At 40.4% G+C, this 23,843-nt stretch overlaps 1 protein-coding gene across 2 annotated transcripts; it reads right to left on the bottom strand.

Annotated features, from left to right (window-relative positions):
- Nucleotides 1–2,651: 2,651 nt before the first annotated feature.
- LOC108439650 (very-long-chain (3R)-3-hydroxyacyl-CoA dehydratase-like) lies at nt 2,652–23,230 on the bottom strand. Of its 2 annotated transcripts, none has more exons than XM_037545623.1 (8): nt 23,093–23,230; nt 18,616–18,664; nt 18,419–18,529; nt 11,499–11,626; nt 11,299–11,411; nt 11,070–11,176; nt 5,531–5,662; nt 2,652–2,875 (listed from the first exon to the last, which is right to left on the bottom strand). In XM_037545623.1, the coding sequence occupies exons 2-8, from the start codon at nt 18,647–18,649 to the stop codon at nt 2,808–2,810; spliced, it is 693 nt and encodes a 230-aa protein (XP_037401520.1). In that variant the 5' UTR covers nt 18,650–18,664; nt 23,093–23,230; the 3' UTR covers nt 2,652–2,807. The 2 variants fall into 2 exon arrangements, with proteins under 2 accessions (XP_037401520.1, XP_037401519.1); XM_037545622.1 differs by having other exon boundaries at nt 18,616–18,661.
- Nucleotides 23,231–23,843: the final 613 nt, after the last annotated feature.

Raw genomic sequence — 23,843 nt, 5'->3', positions numbered from 1 at the left:
TGACCATTAATTCAGGGTAATTAATTGGTGATTCATTTCTGTGGTTTAGTGAGTTCGTGCAACTGAATGAATGAATCAGTGCGGAAAATGAGATTATTTATAAGATGAGTGGAAGGACTGTGTTTGTCTTTTCTTCCGGGGACAGCGTGGTTTATCCCTGCACAGATACAGACTGCAAAAAAAAAGAAAAACCTACTCTTTTCAAATAGATGGTCCTTCAAGGGGTCTTTAGTAAAGGTAGTGGTTCTATTTGGATGCTTGGACCATTTTCATGCTGAAATGATCCTTTTTACAGTGAAATGAATTGAAATAACAACCATTTGTCAGTGTGTTCTGCACACTGTGAAGTTAGACCTCTTTATTTAACCCATCCGTGCAGTGAAACACCCACATACATGCACACAAGTGAACACACACACTAGGGGGCAGTGAGCACACTTGTCCAGAGCAGTCAGCCGAGGGGATTGAACCAGCAACCTTCCGGTCACAGGGCTGGTTTCCTAACCTCCAGCCCACGACTGCCCCCATGAATGGCGCTTCAAATTGATGGAGAATGTGCTGTACTTGGTTTTATGTAGCATCAAAAAGGCCCAAGCTTGACATTGTTACAATAGCAAAACCTTTTTGATGCCATCTACAGCACATGCTCTGCAAAAGAGAGAGAGAGAGAGAGAGACAGACAGAGAGACAGACAGACAGAGAGAGAGAGACATGCAGACAGAGAGAGAGAGAGAGAGAGAGAGAGGGAGAAGGAGAGAGAGAGAGAGACAGACAGACAGAGAGACAGAGAGAGAGCGAGGGAGAAGGAGAGAGAGAGAGAGACAGACAGACAGAGAGACAGAGAGAGAAAGAGACAGGCAGACAGAGAGAGAGAGAGGGAGAAGGAGAAAGAGAGAGAGAGAGAGGCAGACAGAGAGAGAGAGAGAGAGAGAGAGAGAGAGAGAGAGAGAGAGAGAAGAGAGAGAGACAGACAGACAGAGAGAGAGAGAGAGAGAGCGAGGGAGAAGGAGAGAGAGAGAGAGACAGACAGACAGAGAGACAGAGAGAGAAAGAGACAGGCAGACAGAGAGAGAGAGAGGGAGAAGGAGAGAGAGAGAGAGAGAGAGGCAGACAGAGAGAGAGAGAGAGAGAGAGAGAGAGAGAGAGAGAGAGAGAGAGAGAATTTATAACAGTATTTAGCATGATGCCTCCACTCCCTCTAGTGGTCATTCGCTTTGGCATCACTTACTTATTTACTGCCACTGCTGCCTGTTTAGAATTGACGTCAAGATCCTTCTATTGATTTTAAAAGCTCTTAGTGGTTCAGCGCTTTAATACAGTTCAGAATGCTGGACAGATTGTGTTCTGTATGGTGTTTTATTGCTTTACTGAATGCTCTTAAAGGGTGAAACCCAGAAACTATAACTGTCTAATATTTGAAACTCTTAATGATGGAGTGGGTGGAGACGGGTGTCAGGGCTGATGTGTGACAGAAGGATAGCAGCAAGAGTGAAAGGGAAGGTCTACAAGACAGTAGTGTGTCCTGCTATGATGTGTGGTTTGGAGACTGTGGCTCTGTCTAAAAGACAGGAGGCTGAGCTGGAGGTGGCGGAGATGAAGATGCCGAGATTTTCGTTGGGAGTGACCAGGCTGGACAAGATTAGAAATGAGCAGATCAGAGGGACAGTGAAGGTGGAGCAGTTTGGAGATAAAGCCAGAGAGGCCAGGTTGAGATGGTTTGGACATGTGTTGAGGAGGAATAGTGGATATATTGAGAGAGAGAGACAGGGACAGAGAGAGAGAGAGATGGAGGGAGAGGGAGAGAGAGAGAGAGAGAGACAGAGAGATATGGAGGGAGAAAGAGAGAGAGAGAGAGAGAGAGAGAGAGAGAGAGAAAGAGATTGAGAGAGAGAAAGAGACGGAGAGAGAGCGAGAGAGTAATTAAGTAATTAAGTAATTTTAATAACTTGTAAAAATGTATATTTACGATTCATCCAAAGTGACCACGGATATGCTAAAAGAGCAAGAAGTGGCAGCAACTAAAAGTTTCATCATTTATACACTTCATTACTGCTGATATGTTTAAAGAAAATAATCTTTCAATTTCTTTTCCAGCACAGATGAAGTAATTAAGATAGAAAAGAAAATGAAAGATTATTTTCTTTAAACATACCAGCAGTAATGAAGAAGTGTATAACTGACGAAACATTTTTACTACAGTTTTTTTTATATAACTTTTTTATTTTAGATAATAATTTGAGTTGAAAATGTAAACTTGGCACGTTTTCAGTTGGTTCCTAGTCAGTTATTTATCATTATTTTATTTTTTCATTATTTATGTATTTTTAATACCTTTCTTAGTTTCTCATTGCTGTCCTATTTAATTTTATTATTTGCTTGATCATTTTGTTGATCATTAATTTTGATACTTTTACTTGTTTTAGTTGCCTAAACTTCATTTTGCTGATATCTGAATGTGAGCTTTCAGGGAGTGACTTGTAGACATTTCCAAAATTCATTTCTGAAAGCATAATAATAATAATAATAATAATAATAATAATAATTCAGTGTGTAATCGTGAACTTTTAAGCATTTCACCACTTTCTGTCGATTGGTCAATTACAGATATTACATATGTCAGTTTTAAACCGGTGTAATTTTATTGCCTTTGGTTTAAATCAATACAGACATATCAGTGAATGTTATTAGACACATGTTCCTCCAGCAGGTCTGTATTCACCAAGAAATACTGTCTATCACCATATTACCATCAGAAAATGACCCTGTGGGCTTGAAAGCAACACTAAAATCAGTGTGTGGATCAAACCTCAGTCACGTCTCAGTCGTAAACATCTTCGTCTCTGACTCAGCAGGTGCCTCATATTTATGAAGAGCCCTGAAACATAAACTCAGTTAATGTACATATCAGAAAATGAAAAATACATAAAAATAGTGTCGAGCAGTTCTACAACCCCATTTCCAAAAAAAGTTCGGATGCTGTGCAAAATGTAAATAAAAATAAAATGCAATGATTTGCAAATCATGTAAACCATATGTTAAAGGAAAAACGACAAAGACAACAAATTAAATGTTGAAACTGATAGATTTTATTTTTTATTTTTTAAAATATATACCCATTTTGAATTTGATGCCAACAACGCATTCCAAAAAAGTTGGGACCAGGGCCTGTTTACCATTGAGTTTCATCACCTCTTCTTTTAACAACACTAAGCGTTTGGAAACCGAGGAGACACTGCTGTAGTTTTAATTGTAAGTCCTGTTCTTGTTTAATATACGATTTCAGCTGCTCAGTTCGGGGTCTCCTTTGTCGTATCATTAATTTCATTACCCTCCAAGTGTTTTCAGTGGTGACCGGTCTGGTCTGCACCCAGTCTAGCACCCAGGCCAGTCTAGCACCCAGACGCTTTTATTATTGAGCCATGCTGTTGTAATACATGCAGAATGTGGTTTGACACGTCTTGCTAATCAACGTTTTCCCTGAAAAAGACGTTGTCTGAATGGCTGCACATGTGCTTGTCACCCATGCCATGTACACTAATGCACCCCTATACCATCACAGATACTGGCTTTTGAACTGTGCACTGATAACAAGCTAATGGTCTTCAGCCTGGAGGACACAGTGTCCATGGTGGACCACAGGACACTTTTCCGCTCTGTCCATTTTAAATGAGCTTGGGCCCAGAGAAGGTGGCAGCATTTCTGGATCCTGTTTATGTATGATTTCTTCTTCACATTTTTAGCATGACACAACTGCACCAGCCTTTTGTTGCCCCATCCCAATTTTTTTGGAATGTGTTGTTGGCATCAAATACAAAATGGGCAAATATTTTTCATTAAACATTAAAATTTCTCAGTTTCATCATTTATATGTTGTCTTTGTACTATTTGTAAAGTTCAAATGATTTGCACATAATTGCAGTTTGTTGTTATTTACATTTTGCAGTGTCCCAACTCTTTTGGAAGTTGGGTTGTAGTAGCAGGCAGCACCTGTGGCTTGTAGCACAGCACAGCAGCCTCTACGACAAGCTAACAGTAAAAATGTGGAGGTTAAAGAAAATATATGGCAGAGTAGATCTGAAAGGTTGGGAATGACCGTCATACATTACAGCAACTACATAAAGCCATTTTTAGTTTATCAACGTGGAACAAGAACCGTGAATTATTAGCTTCCCTCGCTAAAAGCACCCTTTTTAAACTAAAGGAGCAACAAGCAGACGCAGAGCTTCAGATTCCCTCAGTGAGTGTTTACATCACGGATTTCTACAGTTATATGATTATTCACATGATCTTGTAAACAGCACACTCTGATTTCTTAGATTGGGGTAAGTCTAGAAATCTGATTAAGAGGCTGGATTTGAGCTCAGAGATCAGATTTCTCAGTCTGTGCATGTGTGAAAACAGACGGCGGCACCGGAAATAAGCGAGCAGCGTTACAGCGAGACACAGTAAAACACTGGAGAGACACTGAAACCAAAGACATGCTTGACGAAATGGAGGATTTAGATATTCTTCATCTTCTCGGTGATGCAAGTTCATATTTTCAGTTAAAGTGACTCGATGTTTATAAAAATCCACCACAGTGTAAAGTTTTACTTTACGTTTCTGTCGCGTCTTCTTCTTTGAGTTTTTTGACAGGTTATAAAGCGGAAATCCGATTACCATCTGACTGATGTAGACCTGGACTTTCTCCACTATCTGATTAACCAAGTGGATGTAAACGCGTTGATTGGATTACTGACAAAATCGGATTTTTTACAGGTATCGGATTATTAAGTGCATGTAAACACATTCAGTAACAAAGGAAATACCATCAGAATCAGACGTCATATAGTCGTTATATAGTCGTCATATAGTCGTCAGCTATTACTACAAGCTTGACATCGAAACAATAGAACCCTTTCGGTGCTATTCAGAACCCTTCTCAAAAAGGTTCTGTACAGAACCACTTAAAGCACATCCTCCATCAATCTGAAGAACGCTTCATGAGGCAAAGAACCCTTCAATCATGCCAAGGGTTCTCTGAGTGTTCAAGGTACTGTATAGAACCTTTTTCTTTGGAAAAGAACCCTTGAAGAACCGTCATTTTAAGACTGCATCCATCGTTTTATCACTCTGTAAACTTTAGCTAATGTAACTCTACGTGTTTGGTGTCCCAACAATTCCGAACACGTCCTCCAGTTTCAGTCTTAGCAGCTGTGACAAAGTGACACCTTTCCAGGGTGAGCTGAAGCGGAAGGGACGCCAGCATTTCTGAGGTTGATAACCGTCCGTAAGGTAACAGCGGACTTTGTTTTACTCGTTGTTTACATTTACTTTTCTTGTGAAAAGCATAGCGGCGCAGTTAGAAGCATAATCCATAGATCTTCACCTTCTTTATGAGTGTTACGGTTTAGGAACGCTCCAAAACCATTTTCAGCGCAGCTGATTTATATGCTGACTAATAAATTGTAAGAAATATTTACACAGGCTGTTTCTTTTTTAAGGGGTACTGTAAACTAGGCATGCCCAGAAAGAAGGTGTTTCATCTTACCGAAGAGCGTGAGGAGGAGGTAGAGTCTGAGAGAGAAGGAGAAACTGATGTAGAAGCCCACAGTCTCAGGGAGAGGAACACTGAAGAGCCCAGTCTCATCAAACACAGGCAGAGCCTGGAGCACAGCTACAGCTGCAACACAGCACGGCTCAGCTTTAAATCCTACACACAACACTTATACTTATATATATATATATATATATATATATATATATATATATATATATATACTCTTGGTAGTATATAACGTGTAAATGTCCTCTAGCTATAGATCTGCTGGAGTTAATGTACACAGTTATTTGCTTACAGATGTTTTTAAATATTAAATGCATTATTTGATACTTCTCTCAATCTTTTCATGGATAACGACTAAATTAAGTTTGACAGACCAAAGAATTTGTTCTGATTGGTCAAAAATGCTGAAATTCTGTATATACATTGGATCAGGGTTCCCAATCCTGGTCCGGGAGAAGAACCATCCTGGACACTTCAGCTCCAACACACCTGGATATGATGCTCACAGGCCTTCATTACCTGGATCAGGTGTGTCAGATTATTGCTGGAGCTAAACTCTGCAGGGTGGCAGGTCTCCAGTCCTGTCTCGGATGAACCTCTAACAGCACCTATATACATCTTTAGTAGAACGTCTAAAGTCATGTGACCAAAGGACTAGATTCATATGATGTATGAAGTTAGCCATAGGGATGGATTAATTTGAGACTTGTTTGATAAACTGCAGATTTATCCTCAAGCATTTTTCAGTTATTTGGACATAATTTGAAAATGCCTCTTGCACTTTTCCTTCTTTGTCAATTTCATGATGAAATGGCAAAAGAAATGCCCTAAAATTAAGAAGTCTGGTTCCACTAACTTACACTGAAAGTAAAGCATGTTTTTCCTTTCTCCTGTAAAGTTACCATTTCGTAAATACAAGGATTTGTTCAGACAACAGCGAAATGGACTAAAGGAAACTTTACATTTAAAACGTATTTCTGGCCTTTTCCTATTCCTATTGACCCTCACTGACGTCATGAACGTACACGAGGCTCTTAAAAACATAACATTGGTGCTGAAATACTTTCTGCTATTCCGTGTTCAGGAAAAGTAATTGATTCTTTTACATTAAAATACACTCACCGGCCACTTTATTAGGTACACCTTGCTAGTAAAAGGTTGGACCCCCTTTTGCCTTCAGAACTGTCTTAATTCTTCGTGGCAGACTTTCAACAAGGTGTTGGAAACGTTCCTCAGAGATTCTGGTTGGTTATTTGAGTTCCTGCTGCCTTTCTATCATCTGGAACCAGTCTGCCCATTCTCCTCTGACCTCACATCAACAAGGCGTTTTCGTCCACACAACTGACCGCTCACTGGACATTTCCTCTTTTTCGGACCGTTCTCTGTAAACCCTAGAGATGGTTGAGCGTGAAAATCCCAGCAGATCAGCAGTTTCTGAAATACTCAGACCAGCCCGTCTGGCACCAACAAGCACGCCACGTTCAAAGTCCCTTAAATCCCCTTTCTTCCCCGTTCTGATGCTCGGCCTGCGCTTCAGCAAGTTGTCTTGACCACCTCTACATGCCTAAATGCACCGAGTTGCAGCCGTGTGATTGGCTGATTAGCTGTTTGCGTTAACAAGCAATTGAACATACCTAATAAAGTGACCAGTGAGTATAGTTCAAGTGTTTATAGACACAGATGATTCGCCCAGCAGCGCCCTCTAGCGTTTGAGAAACACAGAATACGTTACACAGTAATTGTCCTCACTGCAAGTTCTCTGATGAAACTCTGGGGCATTCTTAACAACCGCCACTAGATGGTGCTGCGGCCAAAGGGAACCGCACAGAACCTACAGACCACAACTGCCCTCCTAAACACCGCTTTACCTGGAATAACAGACACATCTGTCTCGAAATAAAGTTTATTCTTTGAAAACTGGCGCAGGGGCAATATTTCACTGGTCATCTTTACTGCTGAACGATAATTGTCAATTCACACTCCAGTTATCTACTTAAATATAACAAGTATAATTAAATTAGCACAATAGAACTTTTTACAGTAACAGAAGTTATTCCTGAGGGTATATATCACAATAGATAACACAGTATAAACAGTTGATAACAACAACAGAGCTTCAATCAGTGGAATTAACATAAGTGCAGAACGATTTAATAACAGATGTGTTATAGATATATAGTTATATGCTGTACATCCCAAGACGTGCACCTGCAGTGCACTCTCAGTGGGCTTCAACATTCTAGGGGGGGCCTACCTAAGGAATAGGTACTGAGTAACGAGGTCAAAGAAATCATGTACAAAATCATTCATTAATATTACCCCTGCGAGAGAATCGTCTCAAAGTATGACCCACAGGTGGAGGATTTATGTGACGTTGTGGTGGAAACAATAAACACACTTTCTCCAACTGCACCCATTCTGAGAACATTTGGAATCATGAAATGAAGGATACTGGAGATAAAATGAACATTAAATGAAGGATAGAAATGATATTTTGTTTTATTATACAGACTGTAATAGGGATGTCTATTTATTTAATCTGTTGATTTTTTCTCGGTCAGTATTTTATCCAAAAATTAAATGTACAAATAGAATCTCAATTTAAAACGTATTTACCTTTACAACTATGTCTCCTCAATTACATACATATATATATATGGTTCTATATATATAATCATCTAAATAATAAACAGTGATTTTCTGGACGTTAGTGTGTTTGTTTACTCATTTTCAAGCCTCTCCTCAAGGAAGCCCAGTATTATATGTAATTAAAAAGCAGCTCCTGGTTTGACCAATGAGTGCTCAGTAAATTGTGCTCACAATGTAATATATATATATATATATATATATATATATATATATATATATATATATATATATATACACCTCCTTAGGTATGTATATGTGTGTGTGTGTGTGTGTGTGTGTGTGTGTGTGTGTGTGTGTGTGTGTGTCTGTGTGGTGTGTGTGAGAGGGAGAGATGTATGTGTTGGGGGGGGGTCTTTCAAATGAACTGTCACTCTGTTATTATGCAGCTCTTAGTGGAGAAGCCTTGTTTGAGTCCGATTTGCACCCTCTGAACAAACAGTCATAACTCGGGAGATGTTCACTCTATCGCTTAACCGGATAGATGGTGTGAGATGAGACCCCTTGAGGATTTCTTTGGTGTAATGTTGTGTGTATTGAGAAGAAAATGTCTGAGTTATGACGAGTTAAACACAGAGAAAATCCTGAAATAAGCAGATTCTGATTTTGAGAAATTTACATGGGAGTGACTGGGGCAGTTTTCTGTGCCTAGTGCCAAACAAATGCTCATAACTCTGAAGCTAATTTATAAAGTGAATCTGAAGTTCTGAACATTCTGCCGTTCATTCTTATTGGAGGTTTTTCATTTTTAAACTTAATTTTATTAAACACCACCAATCCAATCGACTCCAACAATACATAGCACAAGTCTCAGCGCCGAGACCTTCAAAACGCAGTTTGAACAGAGTCTGTACGTTAAGTGGTTCGGGCTGTATTAATCACAGAAAAGTATGGAAGTAGAATAAGAAGTATTAGAGATAACAATAGAGATAACAATAGAGATAATAATAGAGATAACAACAGAATGCTTCTTCAAGCTCTCTAACAAGGGCAGGAGAGTTTCCAGCTGAAGACCAGAGCCGAGCAGAGAGAGTCGCACCAATGAAAGTTCAAAATGCTTGATGGTCATGTAGAAATCAGATCGTTCCAAGAAGTTCTTTGGGCAATTTAAACCCATAAACCCAGAGAAGAACAACAGAACTGCGTCTTTTGGTACTTAGCAGTCAACAAATTCACAATTACAGACTTACAATATTTATACCAACATGTATACATAGTTACAACAATATGATATATTTTAATCTGACTTGCCTTGCTGATTTGTTGGTTTAACGTCAACATGGTTTCAGAGTGTGTTTTCGTTGTTTCATTGCTTTGGCTTTTCAGTATTATAGATATCATGTTCTTAAACTTGAATGGTAGCTAAGATCAGCCACATCCTAATGTTTATTGGTACACTCAGAGGGAGGGGAAGGGAAGGAATGTTTGAAAGTTGAGATCAGATTAATTTCATAACATTAACACATCTTTAACTAATGGTAGTTTCAGTAATCCCAAGGCCTAGATAATCCTAATGACTACTGTAAACTTTATGACTTTCAGAAAGGACAGAAGGAGAAGGAGCCAAAGCATATGAAAAAATCTGCTATTAAAAAGCGAACATTAACGTCCAGACAGGACAGGAATTAATAAACACATCTGTTTATATTTGTTTGTACACATATAAACACATTTTATGTATCTTGTGTTTTTACTATGCACATATTTACTTGCAGATGTCCTTGCAGATGTCCCCAGCATGGTTTGCTCTGCTACCTGGAGATGCTTCAATCACTCGGAGAAAGCAGTAAAAATGTTTCTCCACCGACACAGAGAAGAAAAAACCGCTGACTCAAGTCAGCAGGAGCAATTACTGAATTACATACCATCACTAAAAATTACAACAACAACAATGTGGCATTGCAGACGTTTCACAAACAAACGCCACACCACTGAGAAGCTTAATGTTTCATTAAAAACAAGGAACAGGTAAAGAATTGCAAGACCCAGGGTGTTGGTGCACCTGGTGCAGGGTGGGGGTGCTGTCTTATTGTAGGGAGTCTTTAGGAGTTAAATGTTCCCTAAATCTGCTCATTTAATCAGGGATAATCCACTAACATGCTTTATTACACATGTTAATTTGACTCAGATGTGATTCTTTAATTGTTTTACCCTTTAAAAGTACCTCACAAACAGCTCGGCTGCACTGCTAGTGTTTGCTACTAACTTCCGGGGAACCATTGAGAGGCTCCACGATCCGCAATAGCTGGAAAAAAATGGTCCATTGGAGTGAACGGAGTTGACGCAACTCTCTACACGGCTCTGGAAGACATAAACAGCTACTCACTGCTGTCCTCTCAATAATAATTTTTGACAATTTTTTTCCATTTTTACACTCTGTGTCCAAACGTTTGTAGACACTTGCTCCTCAAGCATATTTATTTATTTATTTATTTATTCATTTTTTATGAAATGAAGGGTATTAATACACGCCACAGCCACCAGGGCTGTCGCCAGAAGGTGGAAGTGTGATGGTTTATTATACCGAAAATTTATCGAAGCTTTCTTATCACTCTATTGAGGAAAAGTTATATCGCGATAATTATCGCCCAGCCCTAGGTCAGGTACTGATATTGGATGGTCAGTTCTGGATCACTCCAACTCATCCCAAAGGTATTGGATGTAGCTCCATCACTCCAGAAAACACAGGTCCACTGCTCCACAGCTCGATGCTAGGGGGCTTTATACCCCTCTAGCCCATTGTTTGGACATGGTGACATTAGGCTCAAGTGAAGCTGAGCAGAGCATCATATGTAATATAATGCTTGTATCTCTCCTTTGACAAGAGACTCTCATTATATTGTGCATTTATTATGCTAATACTGATGGTCCTTCTCACCTTCTGCCACAGTGGTCAGAGGATACAGCAGCACCCACACAGCGGGCCAGAGCCACGACAGCGTCCTCCACTCCTTACCAATTACTGTCAGCATGTAAAAAGGACACCTGGAGCAGATATCACAACACAGTTCAGTCAGTTAAGCTACAGCAGTCTGGACACCCCTGGCCACATTTCATGTGCTAGATCAGCCCTGCAGTATGAACAGAGCGCCAGCTCTCCACTTCACCTGAAAACCTCCACGGAGCTCCACAGGTAGAAAACGTAGAATGCCACACTTCGGCCCTGCATCTCTGTCAAACTCCCGAAAACAACAAACAGAATCACGTTTCTCCCCATCACCTGAAAAACACCACAAACAGCAGGGCAGGGTCAGCGCTACAGGACACAGCAGCACACAAACAAGAGCAGTTAATGGCTCAGTCTTGCCTGGATCATGGCAGGAAAAACAGGAGTCTTAACCAGGCCGAGCACCGCATTGACCACCTCCAGCACCGCCAGCACCTGGCAGCAATACAGCACCTGAGCACAGGAGCTGAACGCACTGTACAAAGAACCTACACACAAAACACACATTACATACAGCAAGCACACACAATATACACACTACATACAGCAAACACACACTATATACACTCTACATACTGCAAACACACACAATATACACACTACACACTGCAAACACACACTATATACACTCTACATACTGCAAACACACACAATATACACACTACATACAGCAAACACACACTATATACACTCTACATACTGCAAACACACACAATATACACACTACACACTGCAAACACACACAATATACACACTACATACAGCAAACACACACTATATACACTCTACATACTGCAAACACACACAATATACACACTACACACTGCAAACACACACTATATACACTCTACATACTGTAAACACACACAATATACACTCTACATACAGCAAACACACACTATATACACTCTACATACTGCAAACACACACAATATACACTCTACATACAGCAAACACACACTATATACACTCTACATACTGCAAACACACACAATATACACTCTACATACAGCAAACACACACTATATACACTCTACATACTGCAAACACACACAATATACACACTACACACTGCAAACACACACTATATACACTCTACATACAGCAAACACACACTATATACACTCTACATACTGCAAACACACACAATATACACACTACACACTGCAAACACACACTATATACACTCTACATACAGCAAACACACACAATATACACTCTACATACTGCAAACACACACTATATACACTCTACATACTGCAAACACACACAATATACACACTACACACTGCAAACACACACTATATACACTCTACATACAGCAAACACACACTATATACACTCTACATACTGCAAACACACACAATATACACACTACACACTGCAAACACACACTATATACACTCTACATACAGCAAACACACACAATATACACTCTACATACTGCAAACACACACAATATACACTCTACATACTGCAAACACACACAATATACACTCTACATACAGCAAACACACACAATATACACTCTACATACTGCAAACACACACAATATACACACTACATACTGCAAACACACACAATATACACACTACACACTGCAAACACACACAAAACACACATTACATACAGCAAACACACACAATATACACTCTACATACTGTAAACACACACAATATACACTCTACATACGGCAAACACACACAATATACACACTACACACTGCAAACACACACAATATACACTCTACATACAGCAAACACACACTATATACACTCTACATACTGTAAACACACACAATATACACTCTACATACTGCAAACACACACAATATACACTCTACATACTGCAAACACACACAATATACACACTACACACTGCAAACACACACAATATACACTCTACATACAGCAAACACACACTATATACACTCTACATACTGTAAACACACACAATATACACTCTACATACTGCAAACACACACTATATACACTCTACATACAGCAAACACACACAATATACACTCTACATACGGCAAACACACACAATATACACACTACACACTGCAAACACACACTATATACACTCTACATACAGCAAACACACACAATATACACACTACATACTGCAAACACACACAATATACACACTACATACTGCAAACACACACAATATACACTCTATACTGCAAACACACACAATATACACACTACACACTGCAAACACACACAATATACACTCTATACTGCAAACACACACAATATACACACTACACACTGCAAACACACACAATATACACTCTACATACTGCAAACACACACAATATACACACTACACACTGCAAACACACACAATATACACTCTATACTGCAAACACACACAATATACACACTACACACTGCAAACACACACAATATACACTCTACATACTGCAAACACACACAATATACACTCTACATACTGCAAACACACACAATATACACACTACACACTGCAAACACACACAAAACACACATTACACACTGCAAACACACACAATATACACTCTACATACAGCAAACATACACAATATACACTCTATTGTGTGTGTTTGCAGTGTGTAGTGTGTATATTGTGTGTGTTTGCAGTATGTAGAGTGTATATTGTGTGTGTTTGCAGTGTGTAGTGTGTATATTGTGTAATAATGGGGCAGTCGTGGGCTGGAAGTTAGGGAGCTGGCCCTGTGACCGGAAGGTTGCCGGTTCAATCCCCAGCGCTGACAGTCCATGACTGAGGTGTCCTTGAGCAAGACACCTAACCCCCAACTGCTCCCCGGGCGCCGTGGATAGGGCTGCCCACCGCTCCGGGCAAGTGTGCTCACTGCCCCCTAGTGTGTGTGTGGTGTTTCACTTGCATGGATGGGTTAAATGCGGAGATGGAATTTCCCCGGTTGTGGGATCAAAACAGTATCACTTACTTACTTACTTACTTACTTAATATACACTCTACATACTGCAAACACACACAATATACACACTACACACTGCAAACACACACAATATACACTCTACATACAGCAAACACACACAATATACACTCTACATACTGCAAACACACACAATATACACTCTACATACTGCAAACACACACAATATACACTCTACATACAGCAAACACACACAATATACACTCTACATACTGCAAACACACACAATATACACACTACACACTGCAAACACACACTATATACACTCTACATACTGCAAACACACACGATATACACTCTACATACTGCAAACACACACAATATACACTCTACATACTGCAAACACACACAATATACACTCTACATACTGTAAACACACACGATATACACTCTACATACTGCAAACACACACGATATACACTCTACATACTGCAACCACACACAATATACACACTACATACTGTAAACACACACGATATACACTCTACATACTGCAAACACACACAATATACACTCTACATACTGCAAACACACACTATATACACTCTACATACTGCAAACACACACAATATACACACTACATACTGCAAACACACACAATATACACTCTACATACTGCAAACACACACTATATACACTCTACATACTGCAAACACACACTATATACACTCTACATACTGCAAACACACACAATATACACTCTACATACAGCAAACACACACAATATACACTCTACATACAGCAAACACACACAATATACACACTACATACTGCAAACACACACAATATACACTCTACATCCTGCAAACACACACAATATACACTCTACATCCTGCAAACACACACAATATACACTCTACATACTGCAAACACACACTATATACACTCTACATCCTGCAAACACACACAATATACACTCTACATACTGCAAACACACACTATATACACACTACATACTGCAAACACACACGATATACACTCTACATACTGCAAACACACACTATATACACACTACATACTGTAAACACACACAATATACACACTACATACTGCAAACACACACAATATACACTCTATACTGCAAACACACACAATATACACTCTACATACAGCAAACACACACGATATACACACTACATACTGTAAACACACACAATATACACTCTACATACTGCAAACACACACAATATACACTCTACACACTGCAAACACACACAATATACACTCTACATACTGCAAACACACACTATATACACTCTACATACAGCAAACACACACTATATACACTCTACAAACTGCAAACACACACTATATACACTCTACATACTGCAAACACACACAATATACACTCTACATACAGCAAACACACACTATATACACTCTACATACTGTAAACACACACAATATACACTCTACATACTGCAAACACACACAATATACACTCTACATACGGCAAACACACACTATATACACTCTACATACAGCAAACACACACAATATACACTCTACATACAGCAAACACACACTATATACACTCTACATACGGCAAACACACACAATATACACACTACACACTGCAAACACACACTATATACACTCTACATACAGCAAACACACACAATATACACACTACATACTGCAAACACACACAATATACACACTACATACTGCAAACACACACAATATACACTCTATACTGCAAACACACACAATATACACACTACACACTGCAAACACACACAATATACACTCTATACTGCAAACACACACAATATACACACTACACACTGCAAACACACACAATATACACTCTACATACTGCAAACACACACTATATACACTCTACATACTGTAAACACACACAATATACACTCTACATACTGCAAACACACACAATATACACACTACACACTGCAAACACACACAAAACACACATTACATACTGCAAACACACACAATATACACTCTACACACTGCAAACACACACAATATACACTCTACATACAGCAAACACACACAATATACACTCTATTGTGTGTGTTTGCAGTGTGTAGTGTGTATATTGTGTGTGTTTGCAGTATGTAGAGTGTATATTGTGTGTGTTTGCAGTGTGTAGTGTGTATATTGTGTAATAATGGGGCAGTCGTGGGCTGGAAGTTAGGGAGCTGGCCCTGTGACCGGAAGGTTGCCGGTTCAATCCCCAGCGCTGACAGTCCATGACTGAGGTGTCCTTGAGCAAGACACCTAACCCCCAACTGCTCCCCGGGCGCCGTGGATAGGGCTGCCCACCGCTCCGGGCAAGTGTGCTCACTGCCCCCTAGTGTGTGTGTGGTGTTTCACTTGCATGGATGGGTTAAATGCGGAGATGGAATTTCCCCGGTTGTGGGATCAAAACAGTATCACTTACTTACTTACTTACTTACTTAATATACACTCTACATACTGCAAACACACACAATATACACACTACACACTGCAAACACACACAATATACACTCTACATACAGCAAACACACACAATATACACTCTACATACTGCAAACACACACGATATACACACTACACACTGCAAACACACACAATATACACTCTACATACAGCAAACACACACAATATACACTCTACATACTGCAAACACACACAATATACACACTACACACTGCAAACACACACAATATACACTCTACATACAGCAAACACACACTATATACACTCTACATACTGCAAACACACACAATATACACACTACACACTGCAAACACACACAATATACACTCTACACACTGCAAACACACACGATATACACTCTACATACTGCAAACACACACAATATACACTCTACATACTGCAAACACACACAATATACACTCTACATACTGCAACCACACACAATATACACACTACATACTGCAAACACACACGATATACACTCTACATACTGCAAACACACACAATATACACTCTACATACTGCAAACACACACTATATACACTCTACATACTGCAAACACACACAATATACACTCTACATACTGCAAACACACACAATATACACTCTACATACTGCAAACACACACTATATACACTCTACATACTGCAAACACACACAATATACACTCTACATACAGCAAACACACACAATATACACTCTACATACAGCAAACACACACAATATACACACTACATACTGCAAACACACACAATATACACTCTACATCCTGCAAACACACACAATATACACACTACATCCTGCAAACACACACAATATACACTCTACATACTGCAAACACACACTATATACACTCTACATACTGCAAACACACACAATATACACACTACATACTGCAAACACACACAATATACACTCTACATACTGCAAACACACACTATATACACTCTACATACTGCAAACACACACTATATACACTCTACATACTGCAAACACACACAATATACACTCTACATACAGCAAACACACACAATATACACTCTACATACAGCAAACACACACAATATACACACTACATACAGCAAACACACACAATATACACTCTACATACAGCAAACACACACAATATACACTCTACATACAGCAAACACACACAATATACACTCTACATCCTGCAAACACACACGATATACACTCTACATACTGCAAACACACACTATATACACACTACATACTGCAAACACACACGATATACACTCTACATACTGTAAACACACACAATATACACACTACATACTGCAAACACACACAATATACACTCTATACTGCAAACACACACAATATACACTCTACATACAGCAAACACACACTATATACACTCTACATACAGCAAACACACACTATATACACTCTACATACTGCAAACACACACAATATACACACTACACACTGCAAACACACACAATATACACACTACACACTGCAAACACACACAATATACACTCTACATACTGCAAACACACACTATATACACTATACATACTGTAAACACACATAATATACACACTACACATTTAAGAAATGTACAATTTCTATTTCTTTTTATTGAATCTAATATATTGGGAAAATCAATAAAACATGAAATTTGGAGCTGTGCCAAAATGTTGAAGAAGAGTGTGTAACTGTATAAATTAAAAAATGATCATGAAGTTTATTAATAATAACAAGAGTAACAACAACAGTAACAACAACAACAACAACCATAATAATAATACTAATAATACTACTAATGATAATAATAATAATAATAATAATAATAATAGTGTAGTGAAGTGTAGTGGGCCTCTGTCAGCAGCTGGGGTCTCACCCTGTCCCTGCAGTATGAGATTAGCACTGAGGCGGCTGAAGGTCCAGGTGAAGCCCAGGAACTGGAGCAGGTAGTACAGGAACAGGTAATATCTTCTCACAGCGTCCAGCGCTGAAACAAATTAAGCATGTATGTAAATATTCACCTTAAGGGTCAAACAGGTGACGGCGATCAGGCAGTCTGTAGTGAAGGCTCACCGTTCCTGCTCTCCACCTTCAGAGCAGCCGTCATCTTCTCCCCAGCCTGCTGGAGGAGAAAACTGCTTCAGTGGTACGTTTAGTCTGATTCGCTTCTTCTGCCAACATCACCACCACAAACACCCCAAACATACAGTTGCCTGCAAACGTCTGTGCACCCCACTCAGCTGGTATATTGTTGTTGATTTTCTAAGAGTAAATAAGTTCTCCTCTCCTGAGTCTCACTTCTGCCCTTTTTGATGTACAATAACTGTTTATTTACTGAACTGAATATGTTAAAATATTTTACTAAACAGCAAATAAATAGAAATTGTGCACTAAGATTTAAAGATGTTTCATATATATATATATATATATATATATATATATATATATATATATATATATATATATATATACATATATACATATACATATATATATATACGTACACACACATATATACATACATACATATACATATATATACATACACATATATATATATATATATATATATATATATATATACATACATACATACACACACACATACACATATACACACACATATATACATATACATATATATATATATATATATACATACACATATACACACTTACATATATATATACACTTTTATACATATACATATATACATACATTACTTTTAATGTAAGTCAATGGAACCAGACGTCTTTCCAAGTCATTTTGGGCCGTTTCTTTTGGTCCATTCGTCATGAAATTTACACACAATGTAAAGAGTAACAGGCATTTTCACATTATGTCAAAAACTGAAAAACATAAAAAACGGAGATATGAGGTTTTATATAAAACAATACATACATATGCAAAAGTTTGAACACCACCTGGTAAAATTATGGTTTGTTGATCAACACGTCGTCTATAGGGAAACACTTAAATATGGAATTCTGCATATTTTAGAACACAATTTCTATTTATTACCTGAGCTGGGACGAGGACGTATTGACTCTGACTTTACATCTACAAGGCGGACCAACAAGGTAGGATTGTCTAACAGAGTGGACAGTGAGTGGACACAGTAAAACAGTTTAAAAACTCCAGCAGCACTGCTGTGTCTGATCCACTCACACCAGCATAACACACACTAACACACCACCACCACGTCAGTGTTACTGAAGTGCTGAGAATGATCCACCACTCAAATAGTACCTGCTCTGTGGGGGTCCTGTTGGGGTCCTGACCACTGAAGAACAAAGTGTGCAGGGAAACAGATGGACTACAGTCTCTAACTAGAACTACAAAGGGCTCCTATGTGGTCAGTGGAGCTGATCAAATGGACAGTGAGCTGATAGATGCAGGGAGGTGTTCCTAATAAAGTGCTCTGTGAGTGAATACAGAGCTCATTAAATACAGTCACAGTTCTTTCATCGCGCAAGTCAGACTTTTATTAAAGCAGTGGGTCAGAAATGGAGTTGAGGACTGTGTGGTGGTGTCTCTGTGGCAGTGCTGTGGTCCTCTAGCCAGTCTGCAACTTCTCCACACCCTTAGTCGTGCTTCTCACCACCAGAGGCGCTCCTCTTCTCAGGAAGCGTGATGGTGCTGCTCTGAAGAGCTCCAAGGTGGGGTGGTCCTCTCGGCTCTGCTGCTCAGGGGTTACAGTTTCTCTCGAGAGCATTGGCGCACTGTTCAGGTGAGCCATAATCCCTGGGAACAGAATGGCGTGGTCACCTTCATGATGGACGGTCCAGTTCCAGCAGATTATATGCTGCTTCACGAACAACAGGCCGTGGCCATCTAGATGCACGCTTGTGGTTACTGGTGGACGTCTGGCTCCATGGAGGAGCTCCCTGTGAAACGGGACTAGTGCCATTAGTCCGTCCACTATCGTCCTCTCCTCTGTAATTCAGTTGATTCCATCTTCTGGTTTGGTCAACAGTCCGAGGGCTTTCCTGCAGAACCACTTCTTTGTTTTCTCTGTCTCAATGCGCACATTCTTTTGCCGTATCAGGTGTGCCGGCTCTGTGGAGCTCATTCTGATCCTCCTCATGTTGAGATGTTCCAACTGTACGGCAGCTTAAGAGCATCCACAGAAAGGTGACCACCGCCCAGCCCTTCTGCTGCTTCTTCTTCTTCCTCTGCAGCAGATTTTTTACAGCACAAGTCAGTCTTTCATTAGATCTTCAGGTTAGAAAAGATAAAAATGAAAACATAAATAAAACCTGCGCAGTACACCACACAGAGAAGCCGAAGCACAGGAGGTACAGTTTTGATGGCGTAGGAAGATCTGCGGTGGTCTCTTCCGTGGCAGTGCTCTATGCAGTTTGCTACATCTTCGGGCACTTCAGTGAGCTTCCTGCTGGAGGTGCTCTTCTTCTCAGGAAGCGTGATGGTGCTGCCCTGAAGATCTCCGAGGTGGGACGGTCCTGCTTTCGGCTCGGGCAGCTAAGGTGTTACAGTGTTTCTCTCAGTTTTGCCCTGCTCCTCACATCTGCTCACATTTGCCCTTGCTCACATTGTCCATCACAGAGAACAGTGGCGGCACGGTGGCGTGGTGGGTAGCGCTGTCGCCTCACAGCAAGGAGGGCCTTGGTTCAATTCCCCGACCGGGGGTCCTCTCTGTGTGGAGTTTGCATGTTCTCCCTGTGTCTGCGTGGGTTTCCTCTGGGTTCTCCAGCTTCCTCCCACAGTCCAAAGACATGCAATCAGGGCAATTGTGTAAAATGATCAAATTGTAAGTCGCTCTGGATAAGAGCATCAGCCAAATGCCGTAAATGTAAGAACAGAACGGTGCAATCACGGAGGTCTTCATGGTGGGACGGTCCTGGTCTCGGCTCATGCAGATCCGGTGTGGAAGTGACTTTCTTGCACTTTTCCACGCTGCTCTGAGTCGGAGCTTCTTCAGGAACACCAGGCAGTCTCCGCTTGTCTCTTTCATTCTGCCCGTTTTTTCTGCTCCACTTGGCGAACGGTCCGAGGGCTCTCTTGAAAAACGACTTCTTAAGTTTTTCCGGTTTCGGAGCGTGCTCTTCTAGCGGCCTACAGCAGCTTAGGAGGAGAACCATCCGCAGAAAGCTGAACACCGTCCGGCCCTTCTTGGCCTCCCTCTGCTGAGGCAGTGGGTCCATAATCCAAAAGAACCGTTTCTTTTTTTTCAGAAAAAGAACTTGACGAAAACGAGCGTTCACGAAGATCACGTGCACAGCTCAAGCGTCACACTTGAATGTGACGCCACGTCGCCCGTTGTGACGTCACAAAGGACGCGATGGCGTCACCGTCTCCTGACTGAGGGCGCTACACAGTGAACGAGCAGCCTATAAAATCTAAACCCTTACAATAACTCTTACGTAGAAAAGCGTGTGTCATTGATGAAAAGAGTAATTAATACATAATAAAGAGTTCAAATGATTCTACAGAGGAAACCGTGACGTCAGTGTTAAACCCAGACTGGCTACCATTCGCTTAGCTACCCGAACTCCTTGCTTTAGTCCCAAACACACCGCGGATACACGAGGCTTAAGGCGCCTTCCTGAGCGCTAGTTTCTCACTGGAATTTTCCGGTCCACCTTAAATCGTCCTGCAGTTCCGTTCTGGCGCCGCCGCGGGTGCCCGCTAACTGCCGCACCATTTAAGGTGGAACGGAAAATTCGAACGAGAAGCTGGAGAAACCCGGTTGACCCGGTTGAACGAATTCCAGAATCAACGTCTGGTCCGGTCCGGAAAACAAAACCTTGAATGATCGAAAACAAACAACCGGGGGAAGTAAACAACAACAACAACAACAACACCCCCCCCCACACACACACACACACACACACAGTGTCTGTGCACGTCACTGCTTAAGACACTATTTACACCAAACTGCCAACAGCACCTGCCCACAGATTATCGATTATAGATTTCATCATTGCTTTAATGCGTTATAGATTATTTAATGCTTTTCTGTAAACCCCGCCCCTCCTGAGTGAACGGGATCGATCACTTTACCCCCCTTTCTCTCCCATTGATCAACCTAATGGTGCTGTACTGTCTGGAACAGCCAGTGACTGTATATACAGCATATAGTCATGTTTACGTTCGGACGTAATGTCCTGCTTTTATTGGGCAGACAGTCAAGCTAAAAAAAACGACAGAAAAGCGTTTTTAGTCGTTTTCGGATATTATTTCTCTGTGTTACTCTCAGTTTTCATTCACCTTCAACATTTTAATCCACTTTCATGCAATTAGTGCTACTAACACTACGGTGTGCAAAGCACTCCGAGCTGCTACTTGGATGAAAAGTGCTCTATAAATAATAAACGTGTTTATTGTTGCTGTTGTTATTAGACTGGAGGCAGAGGTAAACATATTGATGCTACATTTTAAACCCAAACTGCTGTGTTAAAAAAAAACAAACAAAAAAAACCCATCCAGCAACAAAATAGTGAACCCATCAAACTAGTTTAAGATAAAACATCTGGAGCTGGTTGTATTTTGTCCTGCATTACAGCCAGATGTGTTTCGAGTCGCTCACCCACTTCAGGACCCGCTCTCAGCATCCAGAGCGCACCCAGACGCGGAGCTCAGCCTCTCGCATCACTGCTTTAGCCTGGAAACACCTCCCAATAATCCCACACTGTCCAAACCTTCCTCAGAGCTTCCTCAGACACGATGGGAGTGAAACCAGGGCGGAAAAGCGTCTCACTGACCCTCGTCTCGCTTCACCGCAGCGCCCCCTGCAGGACAATCTCAGGAACCTTCGTTGGCCACTTTATTAGAAACACCTACCTTGTGCTCCCACTAACTGGCCACTTTATTAGAAACACCTACCTTGTGCTCCCATTAACTGGCCACTTTATTAGAAACACCTACCTTGTGTTCCCACTAACTGGCCACTTAATTAGAAACACCTACCTCACTCCAACCGCATTACCAGAAGAGCTAAAGTCTCTCACTGTACACCAGCAATGAGGAGCTACAAGAGGGGTTTCTAATAAAGTGGCCAGTGTTTTTATGACACACTGAGAGAGATACAGGATCCATGAGAAATCTTCAGTTGCACCCAAGGGCAATTCCACCAATATTTCACATTTCCTACAAACCCAAACCACCAGTGAACCTACACGTGTCGTCTGGGTTTAATATTTAATCTTAATGATGGTTAAAAAAAAAAAGAAAGAAAAAAAAAAAGGGAAATCTGAACATTTTCTTTGGGGACTGTTCTGCCTCACAACGTCCTAAACGTATCCCTCCTCCATGAATGTATTTACATTTTACATAAAAAC

This window comes from Pygocentrus nattereri, chromosome 15 (assembly GCF_015220715.1).
Source record: "Pygocentrus nattereri isolate fPygNat1 chromosome 15, fPygNat1.pri, whole genome shotgun sequence".
Lineage (NCBI taxonomy): Eukaryota > Metazoa > Chordata > Actinopteri > Characiformes > Serrasalmidae > Pygocentrus > Pygocentrus nattereri.
Note: the sequence above shows the minus strand (reverse complement) of the source record. Positions and strands in the feature narration are given on the sequence as shown.

Coding starts and splice junctions, on each gene's coding strand:
- LOC108439650 (XM_037545623.1), bottom strand. CDS start 18,649: ATGACGGCTGCTCTGAAGGTGGAGAGCAGGAACG. Junction 11,627..18,418: donor TCTCATACTGCAGGGACAGG/GTGAGACCCCAG, acceptor TTTTGTGTGTAG/GTTCTTTGTACAGTGCGTTC. Junction 2,876..5,530: donor CCTCCTCCTCACGCTCTTCG/GTAAGATGAAAC, acceptor TTTATGTTTCAG/GGCTCTTCATAAATATGAGG.